At 36.6% G+C, this 22,649-nt stretch overlaps 3 protein-coding genes across 4 annotated transcripts; 1 reads left to right on the top strand and 2 right to left on the bottom strand.

Annotated features, from left to right (window-relative positions):
- Positions 1-480: 480 nt before the first annotated feature.
- Positions 481-5,716, bottom strand: PTAC6 (plastid transcriptionally active 6). Its single transcript, XM_008809430.5, has 6 exons — positions 5,012-5,716; positions 4,846-4,914; positions 3,300-3,404; positions 3,057-3,176; positions 885-974; positions 481-810 (listed from the first exon to the last, which is right to left on the bottom strand). The coding sequence occupies exons 1-6, from the start codon at positions 5,576-5,578 to the stop codon at positions 694-696; spliced, it is 1,068 nt and encodes a 355-aa protein (XP_008807652.1). The 5' UTR covers positions 5,579-5,716; the 3' UTR covers positions 481-693.
- A 1,253-nt stretch (positions 5,717-6,969) lies between these two features.
- Positions 6,970-11,550, top strand: LOC103719940 (putative anion transporter 6). 2 transcript variants are annotated; one of them, XM_008809429.6, is made up of 3 exons: positions 6,970-7,299; positions 7,378-7,460; positions 9,813-11,550. In XM_008809429.6, the coding sequence occupies exon 3, from the start codon at positions 9,981-9,983 to the stop codon at positions 11,322-11,324; it is 1,344 nt and encodes a 447-aa protein (XP_008807651.1). In that variant the 5' UTR covers positions 6,970-7,299; positions 7,378-7,460; positions 9,813-9,980; the 3' UTR covers positions 11,325-11,550. The 2 variants fall into 2 exon arrangements, with proteins under 2 accessions (XP_008807651.1, XP_089783047.1); XM_089926921.1 differs by having other exon boundaries at positions 6,970-7,460.
- A 1,008-nt stretch (positions 11,551-12,558) lies between these two features.
- LOC103719939 (1-aminocyclopropane-1-carboxylate oxidase-like) lies at positions 12,559-15,047 on the bottom strand. Its single transcript, XM_008809427.4, has 3 exons — positions 14,842-15,047; positions 14,474-14,709; positions 12,559-13,642 (listed from the first exon to the last, which is right to left on the bottom strand). Exons 1-3 carry the CDS (start codon positions 14,941-14,943, stop codon positions 13,060-13,062), a joined length of 921 nt encoding a protein of 306 aa, XP_008807649.4. The 5' UTR covers positions 14,944-15,047; the 3' UTR covers positions 12,559-13,059.
- Between the last annotated feature and the right edge of the window lie 7,602 nt (positions 15,048-22,649).

The following is a 22,649-nucleotide window of genomic DNA, read 5'->3' as shown; positions in this document are numbered from 1 at the left end:
GATGTACATGCATAGAGAAGTGCTGCAAAACCTCACCAAAATAACGATCAGTGAATTAGAAATGATGTAGATGCACAAAGAAGTGCACGCACCTCACAAATTGTGTTCGTAGTTCACAAGAGCATGAAAATGTTAGGCTTGTGCTCATGCACTTCATAGTTTGTGTTCATAGTTCACAAGAGCATGAAAATATTAGGCTTGTGCTCTGATCCAGCAAGAAAACATCATTGGTTCATTAAATTCTATCACGCCGTTGACAAGGGACCCGCTTTTTAGTTTTATATTAAAATTTCAATTATTTCTTCTCTTGCTTATTCAAAAGCCACACAGCAATAGGTCCACAAACAGGCCCTATCCAAAAAGTGAGTTCTACGAGGCCACCCTGGTCTCCAGTCCCATTTCGCAAATGTTATTTGAAGGACTTTAAATCTGGCAAATAAAATCATATATTGCAGAATGAGCAAGCTATGAAACAAGAGATTAAAGGCACTGAACACTTCATTAAAAGCTTCGTGACCACCAGAACGCTGCATCTAAAAACAGTACAGAACCTTGAATAGCAATCAGTAACTGTTTCTAAACCCCCACCAAAACAGAGAGTTCTTTACTCGAATTCCTCCCCTAGATATTGCATCTAGTAGCCATACAAAAACTGACATCAATCTTTGCCCCTGAAAATTTAATATTAACTCATCAAAACCAATTTGAAATGGGGAAGTCTCGCAGCTTCCGAAGATGATTCTCCATCTCTTGTCTTGTCTGGATCCACTCCTCTCTCTCTATGACAGTTGTTGGATCAACTCTTTGACTCTGAATTCACACCCAAGGGATTAGACAAGGCATAGCAAATGAAAAGTAAATATATACAGAAGACGATTGATAACCTTGTCAATTATTTTGAAAGAAGTTCCACCATCACGTACGATTAGCAGGTCATTCCTTCTGTCCCTGTTTTTTCCTTCAGGAATAGTTACCTGTTATAAACACATACTTCAAGTTAGTAAAATAAACAATTTTTCCTAAATGTCAAGGCTTGTGAAATATAGTAGCAAATATGGGTAAAGTACGTATCATCATATAATATGTGTGTATGATGATACAAGATGTGTGTACATGTATATAATACAAAGGCAAACTGGTTATCCTGCTCAGAGGCTAATCATCATATAAATGCATTTGGGTAAGAGTTCTCATGGCCTACATAATCATTAATATCATGATTCTGATATAACGATAAAGTACAAAATAAAGAGTAAAACAAGGGAAGTAAGATAAAGAAGCTGGAATCATCAAACTCTTTTGTATGACTTTTTACAACCTAAAATGTAAGCGAAGGATGATATTCCCCATAAATGAACCCAGATTTTCCAGCATGAGCATTTATGCATTAACAAAGGGAATATTTGATTTTTAGATATACAACTATTAAGCATTATCCAACAAGAAACTTAGAAAAGAACTGATGCACTATAAATAAATATACTGGACTGACAACAATTAGAATGAAGCAAAACTGTAACAGACAAATGTCTTTAGGTAGCACATAGCACCTTAAATTGAAGTTAAAATGATATCAAACAGAGTATATTTGATGCAACAAGTAGAAATAGCGAGTCTAAAAAGAAAGGGTTCATATCTTGTAAGGCATGGAAATGGAAATTTATCATCTGATGCTTCCACACAACTATAATGTCGAGTACATAAATTACAAGAAGCGTGAGAGGCATAAATCAGTAAATATTTTTAAGCTATCTAAATTTTGATATAAAATGGTAACTTGTTCAAGTTCTTCAAAATGGATATATACATATAAGATGTAGTACACCAGTAGTTTTATGATATCAAGGTTTCCACTCCGCCAGTAACAAACTCCACTTTCTTCAACATGCAGAAGCCTGCAGATCCAAGTCAGTACTTGCTTGTTAAGTTACATCCTGCATCATGAGCAATTACTTGGATGTGCGCAGGTCCTTCCTACCTTTCCATGACAAAACAACAAAGTTCTCTAGGTGGTCTAGTCTAACCATCCAATTTGTCTAGGACAAAAGAAAATATAGTCCAAATACTAGCTGAATATTGCCGTGCCAAATAATAAAGATGCCAAAGGGACTGAAATCGAGAACGCTGTACTCCTGGACTTGGTGAACACGATTAACACTAATCATTTAGGGCCTGTTTGGATGCCGATAAGGTATCCACCGATTATACCCTACATGCTAAAGGCCTGGAAGAAGTTATCACAGAGAGAGTACGAGATAGATTTTCCCCACTGGGGGAAACTTTGGTCCATAGGATCCCCCCAAAAATGGGGATACTGGAAATCACCTCTCAGAGAGAAGCTAGTATACTAAAAATTTGGGATTCTCCACTAGGCAACTCCCTTTACTTTCAGTAATTTTCTTGATCATAGTTGCCCTTCCTCTCTTGAAGATTCAGCTCCATGGGGACTTCCCTGGATAACTGATTCCTGCATCCAAATAGGACCCTGAGGAAACACTAGGATCCAGAGATGGTATGAACAGGGTGCTTAGTGTTAAATCCTAATGAAACATCTTGCAAACTAAGAGATGTATACGGCTATTTGGGGTGCTGACTAACTCAAAAGGTCCAAGTTTACATGTAAATAATATGTCCATAACAACATTAAAGACCAAGGACAGAACCTCGATAGCTACTAATGCTTGGTTGAAGACTTGGATGTAAAAGTAAGTACATCAAGACAAGTGTCACTCTTTGGCTTTGCAGCCTCCAGATCATCTAGTCTCCTTTTAACTCTTGATGTGGTTGTGCCACTCTGTTGGTCCAGTTTTTTTGACCTTGTATTCTTTGCTAGGTACTGATCAAGATCTGCAATCTTGTTTCCTTATAACTTTCAGTGTGGTTTTGCTTCTCTGTTGGCCAGTATATTTGACCTTGTATTCTTTCTTAGGTAGTGGTCAAGATCTACAAGTGCTAAAATTCTCTCAAAGTGCATCATGGCTCAAGGATATGTAAAAGACAAATAAGAATTGTCATGAAAATGAAATTGGCAAGTAAGTTAATAAAGGATATCTTACCAAAACTTTTGCTCTTGTGATTGATTTTGTTTTTGAGTCAATAACGTAAATCTCCTCAAAATCAAGAACGAACTCTGCATCACTCAATCGCCTGTTTCTGAAATGCTTTGTTAAGAAAACCTACAGTAGCAAAAAATATATTTCAAACTTCTCAGGAAACAGTTAATATGGTCTAACTGCAGCACCACCCTCCTAAACATGAAGAACGGACTTCCACCGTAATGCGTATAATCTGCCACATACCTTATGGATCTCCCTCTCAGTTTTATATAATGGATCTCGAGGTGCATCTATAGGTGGTTCAGTAACATTATAGCATCCATAGTTAGTTTTTGAACAGCGTATGTACTACAAAAAGGAAGAGAAGGCAAAGTTAAGAAAAGGAGAAATAAAAAACTTACACTAACCACAACCAATTAGTTTCAAAATCAGGAACTCTATATGATGCAAATACAGCTATTAGCTTCAATCAAAGGAGTTGTCACAGCAAGTTGCTGAATATAAAAGGAACATGTAGAAAACATTTAGTTGTACATGGATAAAGTGTCAAGAATAATGGGTCACATATCCTACAAATTTAACTCATCTTATTCCACCTTTATGTTTCTTTTTTATCACCCTTCGCCCACAAATGTCAATTGCTGCTATCATTTCCTTGCGTGCAATATAGGTCTTGTTACAAAAAAGGAACACTTAGGTCTTATAGAAGAAAGAGCAAATTTCTCATAGTTCTTTAAAAAAATGTCTAACAAAAGCAGTAAGCTTCAAGTTAGCTTCTAGCTTGTTTTTAGAAGCATCTCTGCAAGGACTATATTCCGGCTTCTTGAAAGTTCCTATAGAGATCTGGCTTCCATAATGGCGATGACATGGCCACCTAAATAATCAAAGCTTAACATTCATCAAGATGACCTCTTCATCTTATGTGCAATATTATCCTAATTGGTATGTCAATCTATCTATCATCTACCAGAATACGATCCTGCATCAACATCATTCATCTGTATCATCATCATTAGTCAGGCAACTGAGCCTAAATCTTCTGTACAAGCCTCTAATGTATGTTCCTAATAGCATTTAACAGTTCCAGGGTTGTCCAGTTGATTCCTAGGTAAAGGGGGTCCAAGAATGCTATCAATGTCCAATAGCGTAAATCTTGTTAATCACATTCATTATCACGAAAGTTGATCCTGACATTTTTTTAATTGTCTGTAACTCTCTGCATTCTTGTCTCGGCATCATCATGTCTCATGCTCATGGACATAGAAAAAAGGTTAGCATCAATATCAACCCAAAGGTACAATTTTCTTGAGTTTATAAATCAAAGTCAGTAGCTTATGGTCTTGAAACTATTTTGAATTGGCACTCATTACAGATTCCATTACTTTAAGCAGTTTGATTTCTAAACAATAGAAAATAAACATCACATAGCACAGTAAAGATGTCATGATGCTTGTTCAGCTTAACGAGACTTTACAAATTCACTCAGTTCAATTCAAACAACTACAATACCAAGCTATAAAGTTTAACAAAACTCATCCACTGATTCACCATGATCGACCCTCGTACATCAATGCAGCAACCACAACGAGCACCGACTCATGTTTATTTAGGTTTGACAAAAATATAACATTAAAGCAACTTGCGAAAGCTGTCAATTTATTTGTGGTCCTGCCAAGAATTCATGCTTATATGGTTAAAAATTATTTTAGCGAAAACAGAAAGGCAAGAATCCATCCACTCTTCATCAGGGCAAAAGAATAATGAAAGAGCTTGCAAAGAGTCCGCCTACCTTCTGAGGCATCGGAGACAGAACCTTCGGAATTGAATACACATCGGTGTCAGGAGGAGTGACATACATCTGTTTGTATAAATGTCGCAGAGAAAATATAAGTAACCAAAGATTGAAAGACACGGAGCTGAATAAGATTAGAGAAAAAAACAGAGCAGGCTGGAACCTCTCTGAAGTCGAAGACATTATTGTCCGGGTCGGGAGGCTTCCGGATGAAGAAGTCACAATGAAGGAGGCTGATCTTGTGGAACTCCTCCTCGTTGATCCGGTAATCGACCACCGTCTCCGAGTCCCACCCCTGGGTCGACACGAAGCTCTCGCTCGGCACCATCTCGATATCGTCCGGCGACGCGTCCTCGGCAGCGACGGCAGCGGGCGAGACGGGAGCGCCGAGGAGGCGGTCGTACTCGACGTCGTAGTCCTTCTTGTTGTCCAGCTCCTCCACCTCCTCCTCCTCCTCCAGGTCGTACACATCGCCGTTGTCCGCCTCCACGTCGTCCTCGCCGGCGCCGGCGCGGAAATCCCTCCGCCCCTTCCTCGTCCTCTTCTTCCCCGTCTTTCTCCATGTATTCTCAGCGGCGAGATCGAGGGAATAGACCGAGGTGGAGAGAGTGGCGGAGACGAGAGTATGGGGTTTTGGGGTTAGGGTTGGTTTTGGTGTGAGCAAGGAGATGGAGGTTGGGGCAGGGAGGGTGGGATGAGGAGTAGGAAGGGAGAGGAGTAGAGTTCTCATTCTCTTTCTCCTTCCTCTTCTTCTTCTACTTCTACTACTACTACTTATTCTACAACTGCTCAGCTTATCTGCTGCCAGTGTTTTCCTGCTCCTTCCGTGTCAGTATCGGGCCTGGAAATCCTTAGACAAACTCGACGCCAAGTCATATGACAAGGAAGTTGATGTCGGATGACAACTAGAACTAATTTTTTCTAATTCAAAATTTTTGCAAACGAACACAAAATTAAATTTTAAAAATTAATATAAAGTAAATTAAAAAATAGGGCAAAGCGAACTTTAATATGTATTTGATAAATAAATTTTTTTAAAAAATTTAGTATAACAAAATAATCATAAAAGATATTGTATAGTATTATACAATATAGTATAATAAAATATAATCTATATTAATATATAAATATATAATATAGTATAGAGTATTTTGCATAAATATCCTTCTAAACATTCAAATATGTATGAATACTCTCTTAACATTTATATTTATTTCTGTACCCTAATATAACAGTTTTTCTAACACCATCAATAAAATTATATTTATTTTCATTAAAATAAATATAGAATTTTGAAATTATTTTTTTGTCCCCCATTGCGATCGCTTTATAAATGTTTCTTTCTGCACATCTATCAATTAAGGGTATTTTAGTTATTTTAATTTGAAACTGTTAATTTCTCAACGGCATTAGATGTGTGGGTACATATGCAAAAACAAAATTTAAAAAAAAAGGCAAAATAGCAAAACAAAGTATTTTATGAGCAAATATCAATATTAAGAGGGTATTTCTGCAAAATTCGATATTTAAAAAGATATTCATGCAAAAAATCCTATAGTATAATATAACTATAATATAATATAATATTATTATACTATAGTAATGTAATATTATATACTATAGCATAATAATATAATATAATTTGATATTTATAACATAAGATATCAATTTATTATAATATAATATAATATTATTTTTATAGTATAATATAATAATAAAAGTATAAAATATTATAATTATTATCATTATATATTAATATAATATTTTTAGGAGCTAACTTTTTAACTAAAAAAATTTTATTATGTATATTTAGTAAAAAAATTATAAATCAAAATAATTTTTCAAGCTCTATTTTGGAGATCCTGATTTCTTTACCAAATACCTGTATTTTATTTAAAAGTACTTTTTGAGAGTTTTTTTTTTTGGCACTACGGCAGTTCACACTCTATGGGTGTGGATGCGGCAGTACTTTTGGAGAGTTAAAAAGTGCTTGCTGGTCCACCAAAAATTTTTACGAAGCGAAATCTAAGTTAGTTTTAATTTTTTTATTATTATTACTGTTTATGTCGGTACCAAATTATTGGCTCGTCCAAACCCTTAAAAGATCCAAAAGGGGCCCTTGCAGAAATAAGGCTGTTCTTAGATCTCTGCCGGCATTCGGCACTTGCCTGTGACGGCACGATGCCTTGCATCCGGAAGCAATCGGTGGAAGATACTAAACAATCGAACGGCGAGCAGGTGGGATGTGGGCCCCTCGCGATGACGTCGCCCGCCCCTACTCTGCGCTCCCAATGAGCTCCTTCTCGTTGCTTAATTCGCGATCTCTCGTTTCTTTGTTTCATTTCCTAATCCCCTCGGCCCTTGACCTCCAAACCCTCTTCTCTGGATGGATCCCATCTTATATCTAGTTTGGAGGTCAAAACATTTACAATTCGGCGATCTCCTACCCTGGTACTTCTAGGGTTTTATCGTACACTTGTCTATTCTCGATCTTGTTATATTTATAGGGTTTCTGTCATTCTCTCATAGTTCTTCTTGTTCTTCTTCATTTGGCCGTGAGATTGTTTTGGTGGGCATTGTGCGGCAAGCCGCGGCATCGTCGCCGACGCGAGGTCAGTGAATCCTTTTTCTTGATGATTTTATTTAATTCGTGCTCGTTTTTGTAGCCATTGATAAATTGGGTGATCAAACTTGTGAAGAATCGGTCTAAGAAAATGAGCATATAGAATGGGTTAACCTTAAAACTGGAAGAGAAGTCAAAGCCCTAAAGGAGCTAATTGTTGGATTTATCTAGGCTCGCAAAGGCTTTATTAATGTTTTGAGAATAGTTTGGGTGTATATTGGTAGAATGAAATGGATTTGGGGCGGCAAGAAACCAGATATTGACCTTAAAAGAACTGAAAACCTTCAAAGAGGGAAAAAGAGGAGAAAGTAAGGAATGGTTGCAAAAGATGATCTGGCCCAAGTAGGTGGCCCCTTTTAGTGCGGTAGATCACGATAAAATAGGGCTTATTAAATTAAATTATATCAATGGTTGAGTTGAAATAAGTGGGATGGTATCGATTCTAAAGTTATTAGAGATGAGAATAGAGGTTAAATTGAAATAAAAGAGCCATATGTCAAATGATGCTGGTGTCCGGTGATGAATAATTACTTCATATGACACTTTCTGGATCTCTTTTCTTATCTTGTAAAGTTTGCTATAGGAAGGCTGTTCTGCTGATTGAGTTCGTGGGATAAGTACTGCAGATGGAAAATTAACCCCCTACCTTATGGTTCACCTTTTACTAAGAATTTAATCTCAGTAGGAGGAATTTGGTGTATAGCTTGGAATTTATAGCAAGGTTTAAAAGAAAATCGGAAATATGAAACCAAACTTGAAGCAGAAATTTAAGAAAAAAGTGATGTGGGATCCACTGTAAAACAGAAAAGACAGGTTTATCATTTCATGAAAGTTCAATTACTGATTTCAATCTCCATTGGCTGTTATTCGAGGGTACCTTGATAACTCTAAAGCGTAAATGTTATGACATATGGACTCCCATATATATGATATTATATAAGTTTCATGTTTGGATCATTCCCTTGGCTAGTTAGATCGTATAAAGGACCTTCTTCAACACCATTGCCATATAACCATGTTCTTATGAATTTAAAAAATCTCATGGGAACTTGAACTAGGAACCAATTTACTCATGTGAGGCATATCATCATTTTGCTCAAGCTTTACAAAAATGATGGAGGATGAACTGATAGAAAAGTGATAGTTGCTCAATTTTACAACTTGCTGTTTGATCTGAAAAATTTAAAAAAGAGACAAAAAAGAAGAGCACCAGTAGTTGACAGAAAAACGAGAGAGAGAGAGATGAAATTCACTTCCAAATCAATTAAAAAAATGATAATATACTTTTATTTAGAAAATAAGATCTCAGTCACATTCCATATATTAAGTTAATTGTATCACTTTATACAACAAACCAAATGGTTTCAGGGACCCTCAACCTCAAAAAGCAGTCTCTATCTGTAGAAAAAAGTTACAGTTTTATTAGTTGAGGGGTTCTAGAAGAATTATAACTTCTAATACCCTACATAGTTTTGTTCCGTTTACCAAAAAAAAAAAGAAGATAAACACATAATTGATCCTCTTAAAGTTATAATGAAATTTGTAAGTTATGTCTAATCATAGGTGACATACTTACATAAAGTTTCATAAACTTCATGTCCACCCTAAATTACCTCATGTTCCTACTTTTATTTGCTTAAAGATTTTGAATTGTCAGATACTTGTGACATTTGCATCTAAGTGAATATTTGAACATCATTTCTTTGGGACTGCCCTATCTTCTTTTTATTGTTAGTTCAGTTTGCATTATAGTTAGCTTATCTGCACTTTTGAGAACCTATAGGACAAGATATCATTAAGTTTGGTGAGGGAGAAGTTACTGTTGATAATATGCTTAAAAAGTTAGTAGTGTAATCAGAAAAAAAACTTTGTATGCATGTGAAAACTATTTTATGATGAAAATACAAAACTGATGACTAGAATACTCTCCATGCTGTTAGACATGAAGCTATTGTCCTATCCAACAGTTCTATGAATCTCATGATATGCATCCAATTGTTTTAATTACCTTCCATCTTATTCAGTGGTTAGGATTTTGAATGATCATGCATTTATGTTTAAAATCTCCATGTAAAAATGTTATTTATTGTGTAGATTTTGCATGTCCTTACATTTATGTAAGAGTTGAACATGCTAGAGGAAGAAGAAGACTTGAAAACTTGGAAGTTGTATTTCTTTTCCTTTGGAATGCTGGCATTCTGATTAGATCGGAATCACATTTAAGTTGTTGATTTCAGGCTCTTTCTCTGATTTTTGTCTAATTTATAAGGCATTTTGATAAAATATTCTTAGCAGCTTAAGGTTACCTTGTGACAACTGATATTGCATTAATTATCTCCAGGTATATCATTTCGGTCGTGGTTTCAGATTCTCAATTATATCAGGAAATGCTGGATAAAATTCTAAGAATTAGAAGGACTGAAAGAATGGCCTAGGGCATTTTTGTAAAAGAAAAAAGGTATACTGGGTAGGATGACATGAAGGGGCAGTGACAGAGAATTCTTTATACATGGAACAGTTAAATATGATGAGTATGAGATTTCCAAAGCGATATCTTATTGTTCTGCTGACCTTCATCAGCACAAATGTGTGCTACATTGAGCGTATGGGCTTCTCAATTGCTTACACTGTGGCTGCAGATGCCATTGGTGTGGATCAATCAAGCAAGGGCCTGATACTTTCAACATTCTACTATGGGTATGTTGTCTCTCAGGTGCCTGGTGGATGGGCAGCGCAGAGAGTAGGAGGAAGACGTGTTCTGCTTATGTCATTTGTATTGTGGTCTTCAACATGTGCTTTAGTTCCACTGGACCCTAGCAGAGTCAGTATATTAGTGCTTGCCCGCTTGCTTGTTGGGGTGGCACAGGGATTCATATTTCCCTCCATTCATACAGTGCTAGCACAATGGGTCCCTCCACATGAGCGTTCCCGTTCTGTGTCTCTTACAACTTCAGGGATGTACCTAGGTGCAGCTGGTGGCATGCTTCTTCTGCCAAGCTTGGTGAAGTACAAGGGTCCTCAGTCAGTTTTTTTGGTTGAAGCAGCATTGGGTGCCATCTGGTCTATCCTTTGGTTTAAATGTGCTAGTGATCCGCCTCGTTCTGATCATCCTAAGGCAATGGCTGCTGGTTTTGGGGAGTCTTTGTTGCCTGCGACTCAGCTGAAAGATAAGGTGAGAGTGCAAAATGGTGGAAATCCTCTTAATGCCACTAAGATCCCATGGAAAAGGATAATCTTCAGTTTGCCAGTTTGGGCAATTGTGGTGAACAACTTCACTTTCCATTATGCATTATATGTGCTTATGAATTGGTTGCCAACATATTTTGAACTCAGCCTTCAGCTCAGTCTTCAGGAGATGGGATCTTCCAAGATGCTCCCTTACCTGAACATGTTTATATTTTCTAATATAGGTGGCGTAGTAGCAGATCACTTGATTACACGAAGGATCTTATCAGTGACAAAGACTCGTAAACTTTTGAATACCGTTGGGTTCATCATAGCTGCCTTTGCTTTGATGGCCCTTCCATATTTTAGAACCCCTACAGGGACCGTGCTCTGTTCTTCACTTTCTCTTGGCTTTTTGGCACTAGGAAGAGCAGGATTTGCTGTAAATCACCTGGACGTGGCTCCAAGGTATGCAGGCATTGTGATGGGAGTTTCTAATACGGCAGGCACATTAGCTGGTATCGTTGGTGTGGGGCTCACAGGGAGAATTCTGGAGGCTGCAAAGGCTGCTAATCTGGATCTTTCAAGCTCTGAGAGTTGGAAATCCGTATTTTTTGTTCCAGCGTACCTCTGCATATTCAGTTCTGTTATTTTTTTAATATTCGCAACAGGAGAAAGAATTTTCTGAGTAACAAAGCATTACTATGGATATTTTATTTTTTATTCAGAAGTTCATTGCCAAAGTTTTAGCTGGAGATATGAAATTAATACATTCGGTACATTATCCAGACCGCCAGTTTCTTTACGCCAAGTTAGATTCATTTGGTGCCATTGTGTAACTTGTGTTTTGAAGCATTGTAATGAGTAAACAAAATGGAATGTCAAGATTGGAAATGTGAGGTTCTCGAGATCAAGTTTACTTCTTTATAATGTTCATTTTTTTCTTGTCTTGCTCATATCACTTTAGCTCATTTGCTTGTAATCTGGGCAATATCATGGCTTAAATAGGAAGATTTAGTGTTCTGTGGTTGGATATCGTGGTAGGATATCCCAACCGGAGCTTTGGCATTATCTGTGGCAGGATATCGTAGGACAACTTCTGAACATTCAATTATAACTTGGAAACATGATCATCATTTAACGTGATAAGTAGTCAGTCAAATTCATTTGCAGGATATGAGACGAGTTCTGTGAAAAAGGAATTAGATGAAAAAAAGAATTCTCCAACTCTAATACTGTAGACTTATTCTATCACACCAAATTACATGATACTCGGTGTTCATTATTTGTTCTAAAGCCAGGTTTTTATTAGGTGAATTAGGTGGCTTTTGTAAGAGGGGAATGGTTGAACAGCTCTTTCTTCTTGCTTCCTCTATTTTAATAAAATACTTTTTGGGGCAGAAGAATTCTTTGATGGTCATGTCACTAAGGTTGGGCTGCTAGGCCTTCTGATCCGAATGTTTTAACATGATGCTTACTCATTCCAGGTTCAGTACTCATCATAAAGAAACATCCGCTTGGATATGCTGTCAGTATGATTGTGAAATACATCGTTCCGTTGGATAGCTTCTTTCCTCTAATCAATATATACTTTTCTAAATCCTCATGACAAATCTATGCTCTATGATCACTCAACAACTCAATTACACAAATTCCAGTACTATGCAATAATTTTTAGTAATATATCTAGGAGAAGAATAAATATAGTACTAACTTGGGTTAAATACTTGGAGCAACTCCAATGTCCGTCAATGGAAGAAGGCAAGCGTATCTGAAAAGAAGTCATATATTCACTATGAATCTTATGAGTGCCCTAAACAAAGATTCAACATTGGGAATGCTTTTTAGCGCTACACTGCTCAAAAAATCTTCTTGGTTAATTAGGAGGAGCGTACTAAGAATCAAAGACATTCTCCCTATGTGGATCCAAGTTAGATCTTAATGAGTTGACATTCCAAGTGACCAAAATAGTACTTCTCAGCGTAGAATATTCTATCCTCCCTTACAATCAAAAAAAAGAAGAAGAAAGAAAGAAAAAGAGAGAGAGAGAGAATATTCTATTCAGATAAATGCATTCCAAATATTCCAATCCAATCGAGTCCAAATTCAAGCATCCATATGTATTAATCAAAGACGAGACAAATATATTCTAGTAGACAACAGAATTAAGGAACTCACTCGACACCACAAACTTTCAGTTTTGTATTCAATAGACACTGCAAGCACTGACTCAACGGCACACTCAATATACCATACGTGCTATTGCCTGATACAGGCAAGCATCTCTAGCAAACAACACACCCAAACTACACGACGCAACTTCCACCCTTGCATAGGCTGAACAAACTACTCATATGACTTGATTCCTTATCAGAAAAGCTAGGAGGTCACACTCTTATTCACTTCTATCTTCGTCTCTTCCTTCACATAGCTGCTACTGCTTCAAACCTTGGCTCCTTGGGAAGGAACTTCTGCTTGACATACACATCCATGTAATCCCCAAAAACAAACTTAGGATACAAAGCATCAGCCTCTTCTTTGGTGGCTGCTGGAGCTATGGAGGCCTTGAGGGAAGGATTATAGAAGGAGGCAATGGAGCGGCGGTTACCATTGCTGGTGGCGAGCACGCGGTGCCACACGCTCTTGTATCGCCCATTGCTGAGCACCTCTATCTGATCTCCGGTGTTGATCACAATGGCATTGGCAATAGGCTGAACGTCAATCCACTCGCCATCTTTAAGGATCTGGAGGCCGCCAACTTGATCGTCTTGGAAGAGGAGGATGACACCACCGGCGTCGGTGTGAGCACGGAGGCCATTCACAAGGTCCAAGCGTGGGCATGGTGGGTAGTGGCTCACCTTGGTCCCAAAGAAGGGCTCATGCACGCCATTGCCAGAGAACAAACTCTTTATGTAGCCCTTCTCCAAGCTCAAGTTCTCATCCATTACTTCCATCACCTTTTCAGCTAGCTTTTTGAGCTCTCTCCTGTATTCCTTCATGGTTTCCCTGAAAGTGTGAACAGAAAAAAAAAAAGAACATCATCCCCATGTAGGAGTTGTTAAAGAGAAAGACCATGTTTTTTGAGCAAGTTTTGCTAGCATATTATGTAGACACTCTGCATTTGTAGGACAATTTTAGCATTTAGCAAAACTACATAGTTTTACTTGTTTTTTTTTTTGTTTTCCTGACGTGAAATTCTAGAACCACTATACATGCATGCAGTAATAAGCAGAATCTAAAGGGGAAGATAATAAGCATTCATATTTTCTGTATGATTAAACCATATGACAAGTTTCTATGATTCTTTTTTCTCCCGAATAGCTCGCAGTAATATATGGCCCTTACAGTTGAGTTATTATACTTATATTTATAGTCATACGTAGATTATGTACCATCTACCTCCATTACTTTCTTTTCATATTTCTGTATTTTAATCCCTATGATTTTATGTTTAGAAATTCCTGAACAAAAATCCAAGAAGAAAATATTCACGATCTCTTCATAAGAATTATCATTTATCATTGAAACTGAGAGTAATATTAGTTGGTCGATATTATAAATAAACTATCATCGTACTAGTGGATTAAATAGGTTGGTAAAATCTGAAAGTCAAATTTTGTAGTAAAACGTAGTCAAGTCTTGCTATAATGGGGTTAGCAGAATCTTTAGTACCTGATTCACCAAATCAACACAAAATCCAGTTTCCTTTGGAGTAATAACAAAAAGAGAGAAAAATGCATGGTATACGCTCATGAAGGTGGCAATATAATAGTTATATATCTCTTCTTATATGATTCACGCCTAACCTCTAATCAAGGTAGAGAATGGAAGGCTTACTTGAACTCAGGGGGGTTGGATGGCCATTCATTTTGATCCTGGAGGAAAAACACATCCTCCCAATCCACATCATCCAACCGCTTGATTGCACCCTCCTCAACTTCCTGGTCCTCCAATTTGTTCAACAATTGGACAGGGCTGGATTTCTTGAAGCCTTCTTCTCTCAGCTTGTAGCATTCAGAGCTCACCTTCTTAACTCGTTCGAGAAGCTCCACTGGAATCCCATGGTTCACCAGCTAAAAGCGATAACAAGATCGAATGGATGGAAGTTGGCATTTAGCTCATTAATTAGACAATACAAGAGAAAGAAAAAAGAAATAATAAGAAAGTATCCATAGCCTGTGGACTCGTAAGTACTGTCAGCTAACCTGAAAGAATCCCCATTCTTCGCATCCATTGGCGATCTGAGCCATAGTTTGGGCCCTTTCCTTGCCATCCAGCTTTGAGAAGTCGATGACTGGAATCGCCATACCTAACAGCAAATGTAGTTCTAGAGAGAGCTTAGCTTTAGGACAAGCTCTGAAAGTGTTTCTGCTGCAGCGGTTGACTGGAACTGGAGGCAAGGGTGTCCTTTTTATAGTGCAACAGATTAGATGTCAACATCTTGTTTGATCTCAGGTATATCTGAATCAATAAGAACAGTTATCTGCTAAGATATAAAAATCGAAGGCGAGTGCAGCCATGGCTGGCCACAGCTCAAGTTTTTCCGTCAGGGAAATCTTTATCAATGTATTTAGTCTAGGAAACAGATACAAGTGAAGCTCTCTGACCTAGTAATTAAGATGATTATTAATCAAATTGGTCAGGTGATCCAGGTTACTGGATTTAAGGACCAAGTGGAAGGGTGATGGCTAAGGGTGCAAATGGGAGGATAGGACCAGTTGGGTCTTAACACGATATGAAGTGACGTAAATCTTTTCTTGAGAGAGTTGTTGATTATGAAATGTTGTAAATCAAATTGGTTTCAGTTTCATTGTTAAAAAAAAATTTATCTATTAAAAAAAAGATGATGGGATATTGTATATATGTACTTAGTTTCACAACCATAGGAGAAGACTCCATGTTGAGTCGGCAAACAGGGAATACATTGAATGAACTTCGATACTTGGAGCATATCATATCATCCATCACGCTATTCTCTGAGATCAAATAATCTTCTCTGTGATCATTCGCGTCATACATATTCTTGTATCTTAGGCAAAATTGTGAAGCAATGTCTAAGGGCATGAATCTTGAAGGCTCAGCATACGGTATTGCCAACAAATTCCAACTTTTCTTACTCATTTCCTATTATCTTTGTTGTGAATTGTTGTATTTTGAGGTGTCATCACATCTTTTGGCATTTTAAAAATCAGGAGAATGACAGCGTGATGGTATGACTCTTATAATAATGCGTAAATAAAATCTAAGATGATGATGAAAGATTACTTAGTCAATCATAAGGAAATCTCTAGATTCAGCCCACGGTATTGGGCATCTCTCCGACAAGTCAAAACTGCAAGCAAGGGATCAAAAAGTGGTTTTCCCTTATGACAAACTATCTCAAGCAAAATAATTTCATGCAGCAATAATATTGGTAGTCTATCTATAAGAAAACTTTAAGAAGGAGTCTTCGAACCTATTCCTCCGTAAAAACCATATAACAGATGGAATATCGCAGGCTAAAAAATAAGATAGGCTAGGAACCCTTATCAAATAACCAAAACCTCATTAGTTTTCTTCAATCAAGAAAACTACTTTGGGCATAACTAAAGATAGTGGGTAGTTACCTACCATCTAAAGTTATCCAACAACTAAACAATGTATATAGACTATATAGAGATGTGTCTAACATTCTCTCACTTGGCCCGCATGATGTAGTTAGACAATCCTCATAAGTGATAGTTAACACAATAGTATTGCCACAATTACTTTATTGTCACTCAACTAATCAACTAGTATGTAACTATTGCCCAAATAGAAATTCTCTATACATGAATCATGATGGTCTTACTCTCTAGGCGAGCATTTCCTTCCATGAATTACAATGTATGATACTTTCTAATTGAGTACCTCATAATACTTTATGAATGATCTCTTATAAATCATTTAGGGTCCAACTTTATTGATCTAAATAGATCATGATCTCGTATTTAACAAATTACTCAATGTGTACAATAGACATCATGTCATTAGTTAACCAAATATGTTTATAATTATACATAATAGTCAGAGAATTATAAGCAATAAATTAAAATGAGCCAAAAGGTCTTATATGAAACACATGATCACTTAACAACTTTGCCGACAAATCTTTAGTCATAGGATCAGCAGCCATGAACTCAGTATTTATGTGTTTAATAGCCACTTCTTGCTTTTCAACATTTTCTCTAACAACCAAATACTTTGTGTCGATATGCTTACTTTAGCTTCCATTTTTATTATTTTTAGAGAAGAAAACTACAGCCTAATTATCGCAGAAAATTCTCAATGGCCTAGTAATAGAATCGACAACCTTTAGTCCAGATATAAAATTCTTCAACCATAGTGCCTGTGATATAGCTTCATAGCATGCGATAAATTCTGTCTTCACAGTGGATGATGCAATAATAGTTTGATTTGTGCTTCTCTAAGATATAACACCTTCAGCAAGAAGAAAGATGTATTCTGAAGTAGACTTTTTTTGTATCTATGTATCCAGCAAAATCCGAATTTGACTATCCAATCACTTCCATATGTGTGCAAACTTGAAGTCCTTAGTTCCTTGTAGGTACCTTATAACCCTTTTGGCTGCTTTTCAATACTCTATATCTAGGTTACTTTTGTATCTACCTAACATTTCTATTGCATTTCTAGTATCAGGTCTAGTGCAGACCTGCACATACATGAAACTCGCTACTGCAAAAGTATAAGGGATGTTTTTTATCTATTCTCGTTCCAATATATTTTGGGGATATTGATTCAAATTGAATTTGTCCCTTTTGATAATGGTCCTGCAATAGATGAGCAATCCTTTAACTTAAACCTTTCTAGAACTTTTTTAATGTAAGCTTTTTGAGATAGTCCTAAGGTTCTTTTGACTCTATCTTTATGAATCTCTATACTAATGACATAAGAGGATTCACCCATATTCTTTATTTGAAAGTTCTAGATAAGAAATTATTTGGTCTCATGCAATAAGCCCAAGTTATTACTTGCAAATAAAATATCATCTACATATAAAACTAAGAAAATATATTTTCTCCCACTATATTAAGGTATGTACATTGATTAACAATGTTTTCTATGAAACCATATGAAGAAACAATGTTATGAAACTTTATATACCATTAACAAAAAGCCTGTTTTAATCCATATATAGAATTTTTTAGTTTGCAAACTAAGTGACTACCCTTTTCACTATAAAAATCTTCAAGTTGATACATGTATGCCTCTTCTTCAAGATCCCCATTTAAAAATATTGTTTTCACGTCCATTTGATGTAGTTCTAAATCAAAATGAGCTACTATTGCCATGATAATTCTAAATGAATCATTCTTTGAAATTGGAGAGAAAGTTTCATGATAACCAATGCCTTCTTTTTAAGTGAAACTCTTAGCTACAAGTTGAGCCTTATATTGTTTAATATTACAAGATGAGTCTCGTTTGGTCTTATTGAATTATTTATATCCAATGACTGATGCTCTTTCTAGTAATTCAATATAATCTCGGACTTCGTTTTTAGCCATGGATTCTATATCTTCCTTCATAGCATCATGCTAAAGTGTGGAAATTTCTCCACTAATGGTTTGTGAAAATAAATTCGGATCATCTTTAGATCCAACATCATAGCCAAACTCTTGAAGATATACAATATAATCACTAGAAATTGCTAGTCTTCTAATTCTTGAGGATCTCCTTACTTCCATTGTTTCATGCATATCTTGAATAGTGGTTTCCATATTACTAATTCTTTCATAAGGTGGCTCCTCCTGATATGATTGTTGTTGAATTGGTTGCTATTCAATAAAAATCAGAGTATTACTTTGAAAATCTACCAACTCTTGTGTATTTCAGGGTACCATAAGTGGTTCCCTTATTTCCTTAAATTTCACCCAACAAGGAAATTTAATCCCATTAAATTCATGATCCTCAAGAAATTTTGCATTTCTAGTCTCAACAATTCTTCAAGTATGTGAAAATGATAAAACCTATATTCTTGGAATTAACTACATAACCAATAAAAAACTATATATTATCCTAGCATCCGATTCTTTTAGGTGTGAATTATAAACTCTCACTTCAGCTAGACAACCCCATGTGTGTAAATATCTTAAACTTGCTTTTTCTCTATTCCATATTTCAAAGGTGTTTTAGAAACATCCTAGATGGAATCTTGTTTAAGATACATATACACAACGATTTTTAAGGCTTCACTCGATAAATATAAAGGTAAACTTGAATTAATTATCATGCTCCTAACTATGTACATAAGCGTGCTGCTCCTTTCAGCCACACCATTTTGTTGTGTTGTACCGGGCATTGAGTATTGGGCAGTAATATCCTTTTTTTCAAGAAACTTTGCAAATGGACCCAACACTTGTCCTTTTTCTATGTAACTTTCATAATATTCTCCATCCTTGTCTAATCTTACAGTTTTTATTTTTTTTTTCCTTTTGTTTCTCCACCTTTGCTTCAAAATTTTAAAGGCATCAAGTGCTTTTGCTTTATCAAATCAGAGATAGAGATACATCTATCTTGAATGGGCATTAATAAATAAAATAAAATATTTCTGACCATTTAGATGTGAGATAAGAAATGATCCATAGATATATGTGTGTATGATCTCTAGAAGCTCACTACTTCTTTTGGCAGCCAAAATGGTCTTGTTGGTCTACCTTTCATTTATGCAGTCTACACAAGTACCAAAGTCTATAATGTTAAGAGCCTTTCAAAGTCCATCATCTACTAACTTTTTAATTCTCTCTATGGAGATATATCCCAATCTCTTGTGCCAAAGTTTAGAGAAGCATTAATTCATTAATAATACCATATTTAATGCCAACTTCATTCTCATGCAGGGTTAAAAGACTAAACTCATAAGTGGGGTCTAATACAAAAATTTAAATAAATTATCAATTAAAATTCCAAAACCAACAATTTTCTTATCTTTCAAAAGATTCACAACTGAACTATAAAAATTAATTTGAATTTAAATCCAATACAAATCAAGCTTGAAGTAGAAACCAAATTTCTTGAAAATGATGAAACATAAAAGGTGTTTTAAGGTCTAATTGAAAATCAGTTTTTAAAACTAATCTATAAGTCTCCACTGTTTTCACATGTGAACGTATCTAGCTTTCTGAATAGATATCTTATTCACTTTCCCCTAGTTTTCTTAGGTTTAGAAAATTCTGCACATTATTAGAAATATAACTTGTAGTAGCTTTTATTAGGAGTTTAATAAAACAAGATTCATAACACACAAATGTACGACTATGATCTAAATGCTAAACAATAAGGCTAAAAGGATGCTCTGATACCACAACGTGAGAGACTCTCAAGTAAAATAATTTCATGCAGCGATAATTTTAGTGATGCATACCTCTAGTCATAATTATTCAAGTATTTGATTAGAGCCCATTCATAAGAAAACTTTAAGAAGAAGGAGTCTTCTAACCTATGCCTCCGTAAAAGCCATAAAATTATAGAATGTCATAGGCTCAAAAACAGGCTAGGTTAGAAATTCTTATCAGATGATCAAAACTTCATCAGTTTTCTTCCATTAAAAAAAACTATCTTCAAATATAACCAGAGATAATAGGTAATTACCTATCACTCAAAGTTATCCGAAAACTAAACTATATATGTGGGCTATGTAGAGACGTGCCCAACATCTTCCTTGCATAACTTTATAGTGTTAAATGATTTAGTTGCAAAACTAAAGTTTTGCATTATAATGGCGTGTACTTTGTTGTTTGGATAGCTTCAGTATGGGAAAAATACGGTTGTGCAGCTCTTTTTTCTCTATCATATAATGTCTAGAATTACTATAATAATGCTATGTTAAAACTGGTGTCCAGAAGCAAGATATAATGTCCAGAATTACTATAATAATGCTATGTTAAAACTGGTGTGAGAAGTTTTGGTCTCCCCAAGCTCAAAATATTGTACAAGTCCTAGAACTTGTTGGCCCACGAGAAAGATTTTCGTGGTCACTTCCTGTTTCTCCCCACACACATCCCCACTTTGAACAATGCCATCTTTTGGACGGGGTAAATTTAGGAAGCAATTGACATGAGAAAAAAGTGGGCGGCCGGCATCCCCGACATGTGAGGTAGGATCGTCGTCCCCACCTCCTCTTCAACTCGGATGTGATTTCTTAGTTTTTCTTGTGTAATATTTATATTTTTGATGCTATATAAAAGTGGGATAAAAACAGATATTTGTAATTAAAATAGGTTAAAATCGGATTACAGATCTGATACTAACATATCCATATGCATATTTATTTTATTTAACGAATACAGATACGAATACCGATGTTAGTCGGATGCAAAAATTTATATCCATATATATCTGTTTTAAACAGATGCAGATACAAATCAGATATCCAGAGGCCCCAACATATTGAAGCTATGTGATGATGTGGTTTAGGCATCATAACTAAGCTTACTCAACCAAAAGCAAAAAGAAGAATTGGAGCTTGAAGATTCTTCAATCTTTACATTTTTTGTCACTTAATTGGGATCTCCTGAATTTATGTTGTTCTTGTGAGGCCCAATAGTCCCACATCGGAAAGACTCGTTCCAGAGCCTGGGCATATGAGGCGGGTGTCTCCAAATCCTGCAGACGCGTTTTGGGAGGAAAACAAAACCGGGGAGGGGTGAAGGACGCTTGCGTGAAGCCCCAGAACCGGACAATATCTGGCAGGGGAGCCCCGTGTTCCCCCCTCATGTGGCCCCCACGTGAGCACTAGGTGCCTCACGTGCCTCGCAGAGGCGGGGGCGTGACATTTGGTATCAGAGCCGAGGACGACTCTTGTCCGATGGTGGGAAGGGTGTGAGGCCCAATAGTCCCACATCGGAAAGACTCGTTCCAGAGCCTGGGCATATGAGGCGGGTGTCTCCAAATCCTGCAGACGCATTTTGGGAAGAAAACAAAACCGGGGAGGGGTGAAGGACGTTTGCGTGAAGCCCCAGAACCGGACAATATCTGGCAGGGGAGCCCCGTGTTCCCCCCTCATGTGGCCCCCACGTGGGCACTAGGTGCCTCACGTGCCTCGCGGAGGCGGGGGCGTGACAGTTCTGATGGTTTATCTTTCCCAAGTGTTGCAATCACTGTGACATTGTGCTCATCCTTCATTTGAGAATGAATCGCAGCATTGGGAATTACCCTCTACACTCCCTTATTCAACTAATTTTTGAGTATTTAATTTCCAAACGGTTCTGAAACGCTGACATAATGAGCGTAGTTTCCTCAGATCAAGTCCATGCATTCCAAATTCGAGTAGCCCTGCAACTTCCTACACCGACTTTTTTTTTCCCTCTCGCGAGTTTAGCTTTGCGACTTCGTATCCATTGGATCACCAAAATTAAAAAATATTTAAGAATCCAATCTATAGTGTGTTAGTACCACATGTTACAAAGTTTCAGCCCAAGGAGCCAAGGTTTGAAGCTGTGGCAACCATGTGAAGGCAAAGCAGAAGCTAGAAATGAACATGAGAAACAAGGTTACATGGATTTAGTTTTTGTTTCAACCTATGTAAGTGGGAATGCTGAGTCCTACAATGAACGGTCCTGTGTTGGAGATAATTCTTTTACCATCTAAGTTTGAGGCTATAAATAGTTCTTTCTGCATTAGAGATAAATTCTTTCTTTCTTTTTGATTGCATTCTTTTCTCTCTCTCTTTTTTTTTAAAAAAAAAAGAAATGGGATTGGATTCACTTTCCTCGCTCCTAATTTCTTGCTACAGAAAGATAGATGATAATTTAACACCTCTTAGAGTCTTCTTGCTTGGTTAATGCAATCCAAAGATTCCAAAGGCTAGGGTACCCAGACTAGAAGAATGAAGATAGCAATCAAAGACAAGACAACGCAATGTGACATGGTAAAAAGAGTCCATCTTTAATGCAGAAAGAATTATTTATAGCCTCACACATTGATGGTAAAAAGAATTACATGGTAAAATAAGTTACAGCAGTCACAACTGAATTAG

This window comes from Phoenix dactylifera, chromosome 13 (assembly GCF_051530095.1).
Source record: "Phoenix dactylifera cultivar Ajwa chromosome 13, Ajwa_hap1_PhDact_Kaust_v1.1, whole genome shotgun sequence".
Lineage (NCBI taxonomy): Eukaryota > Viridiplantae > Streptophyta > Magnoliopsida > Arecales > Arecaceae > Phoenix > Phoenix dactylifera.
The sequence above is the reverse complement of the archived record's forward strand: the minus strand, read 5'-3'. Positions and strand labels throughout refer to the sequence as shown.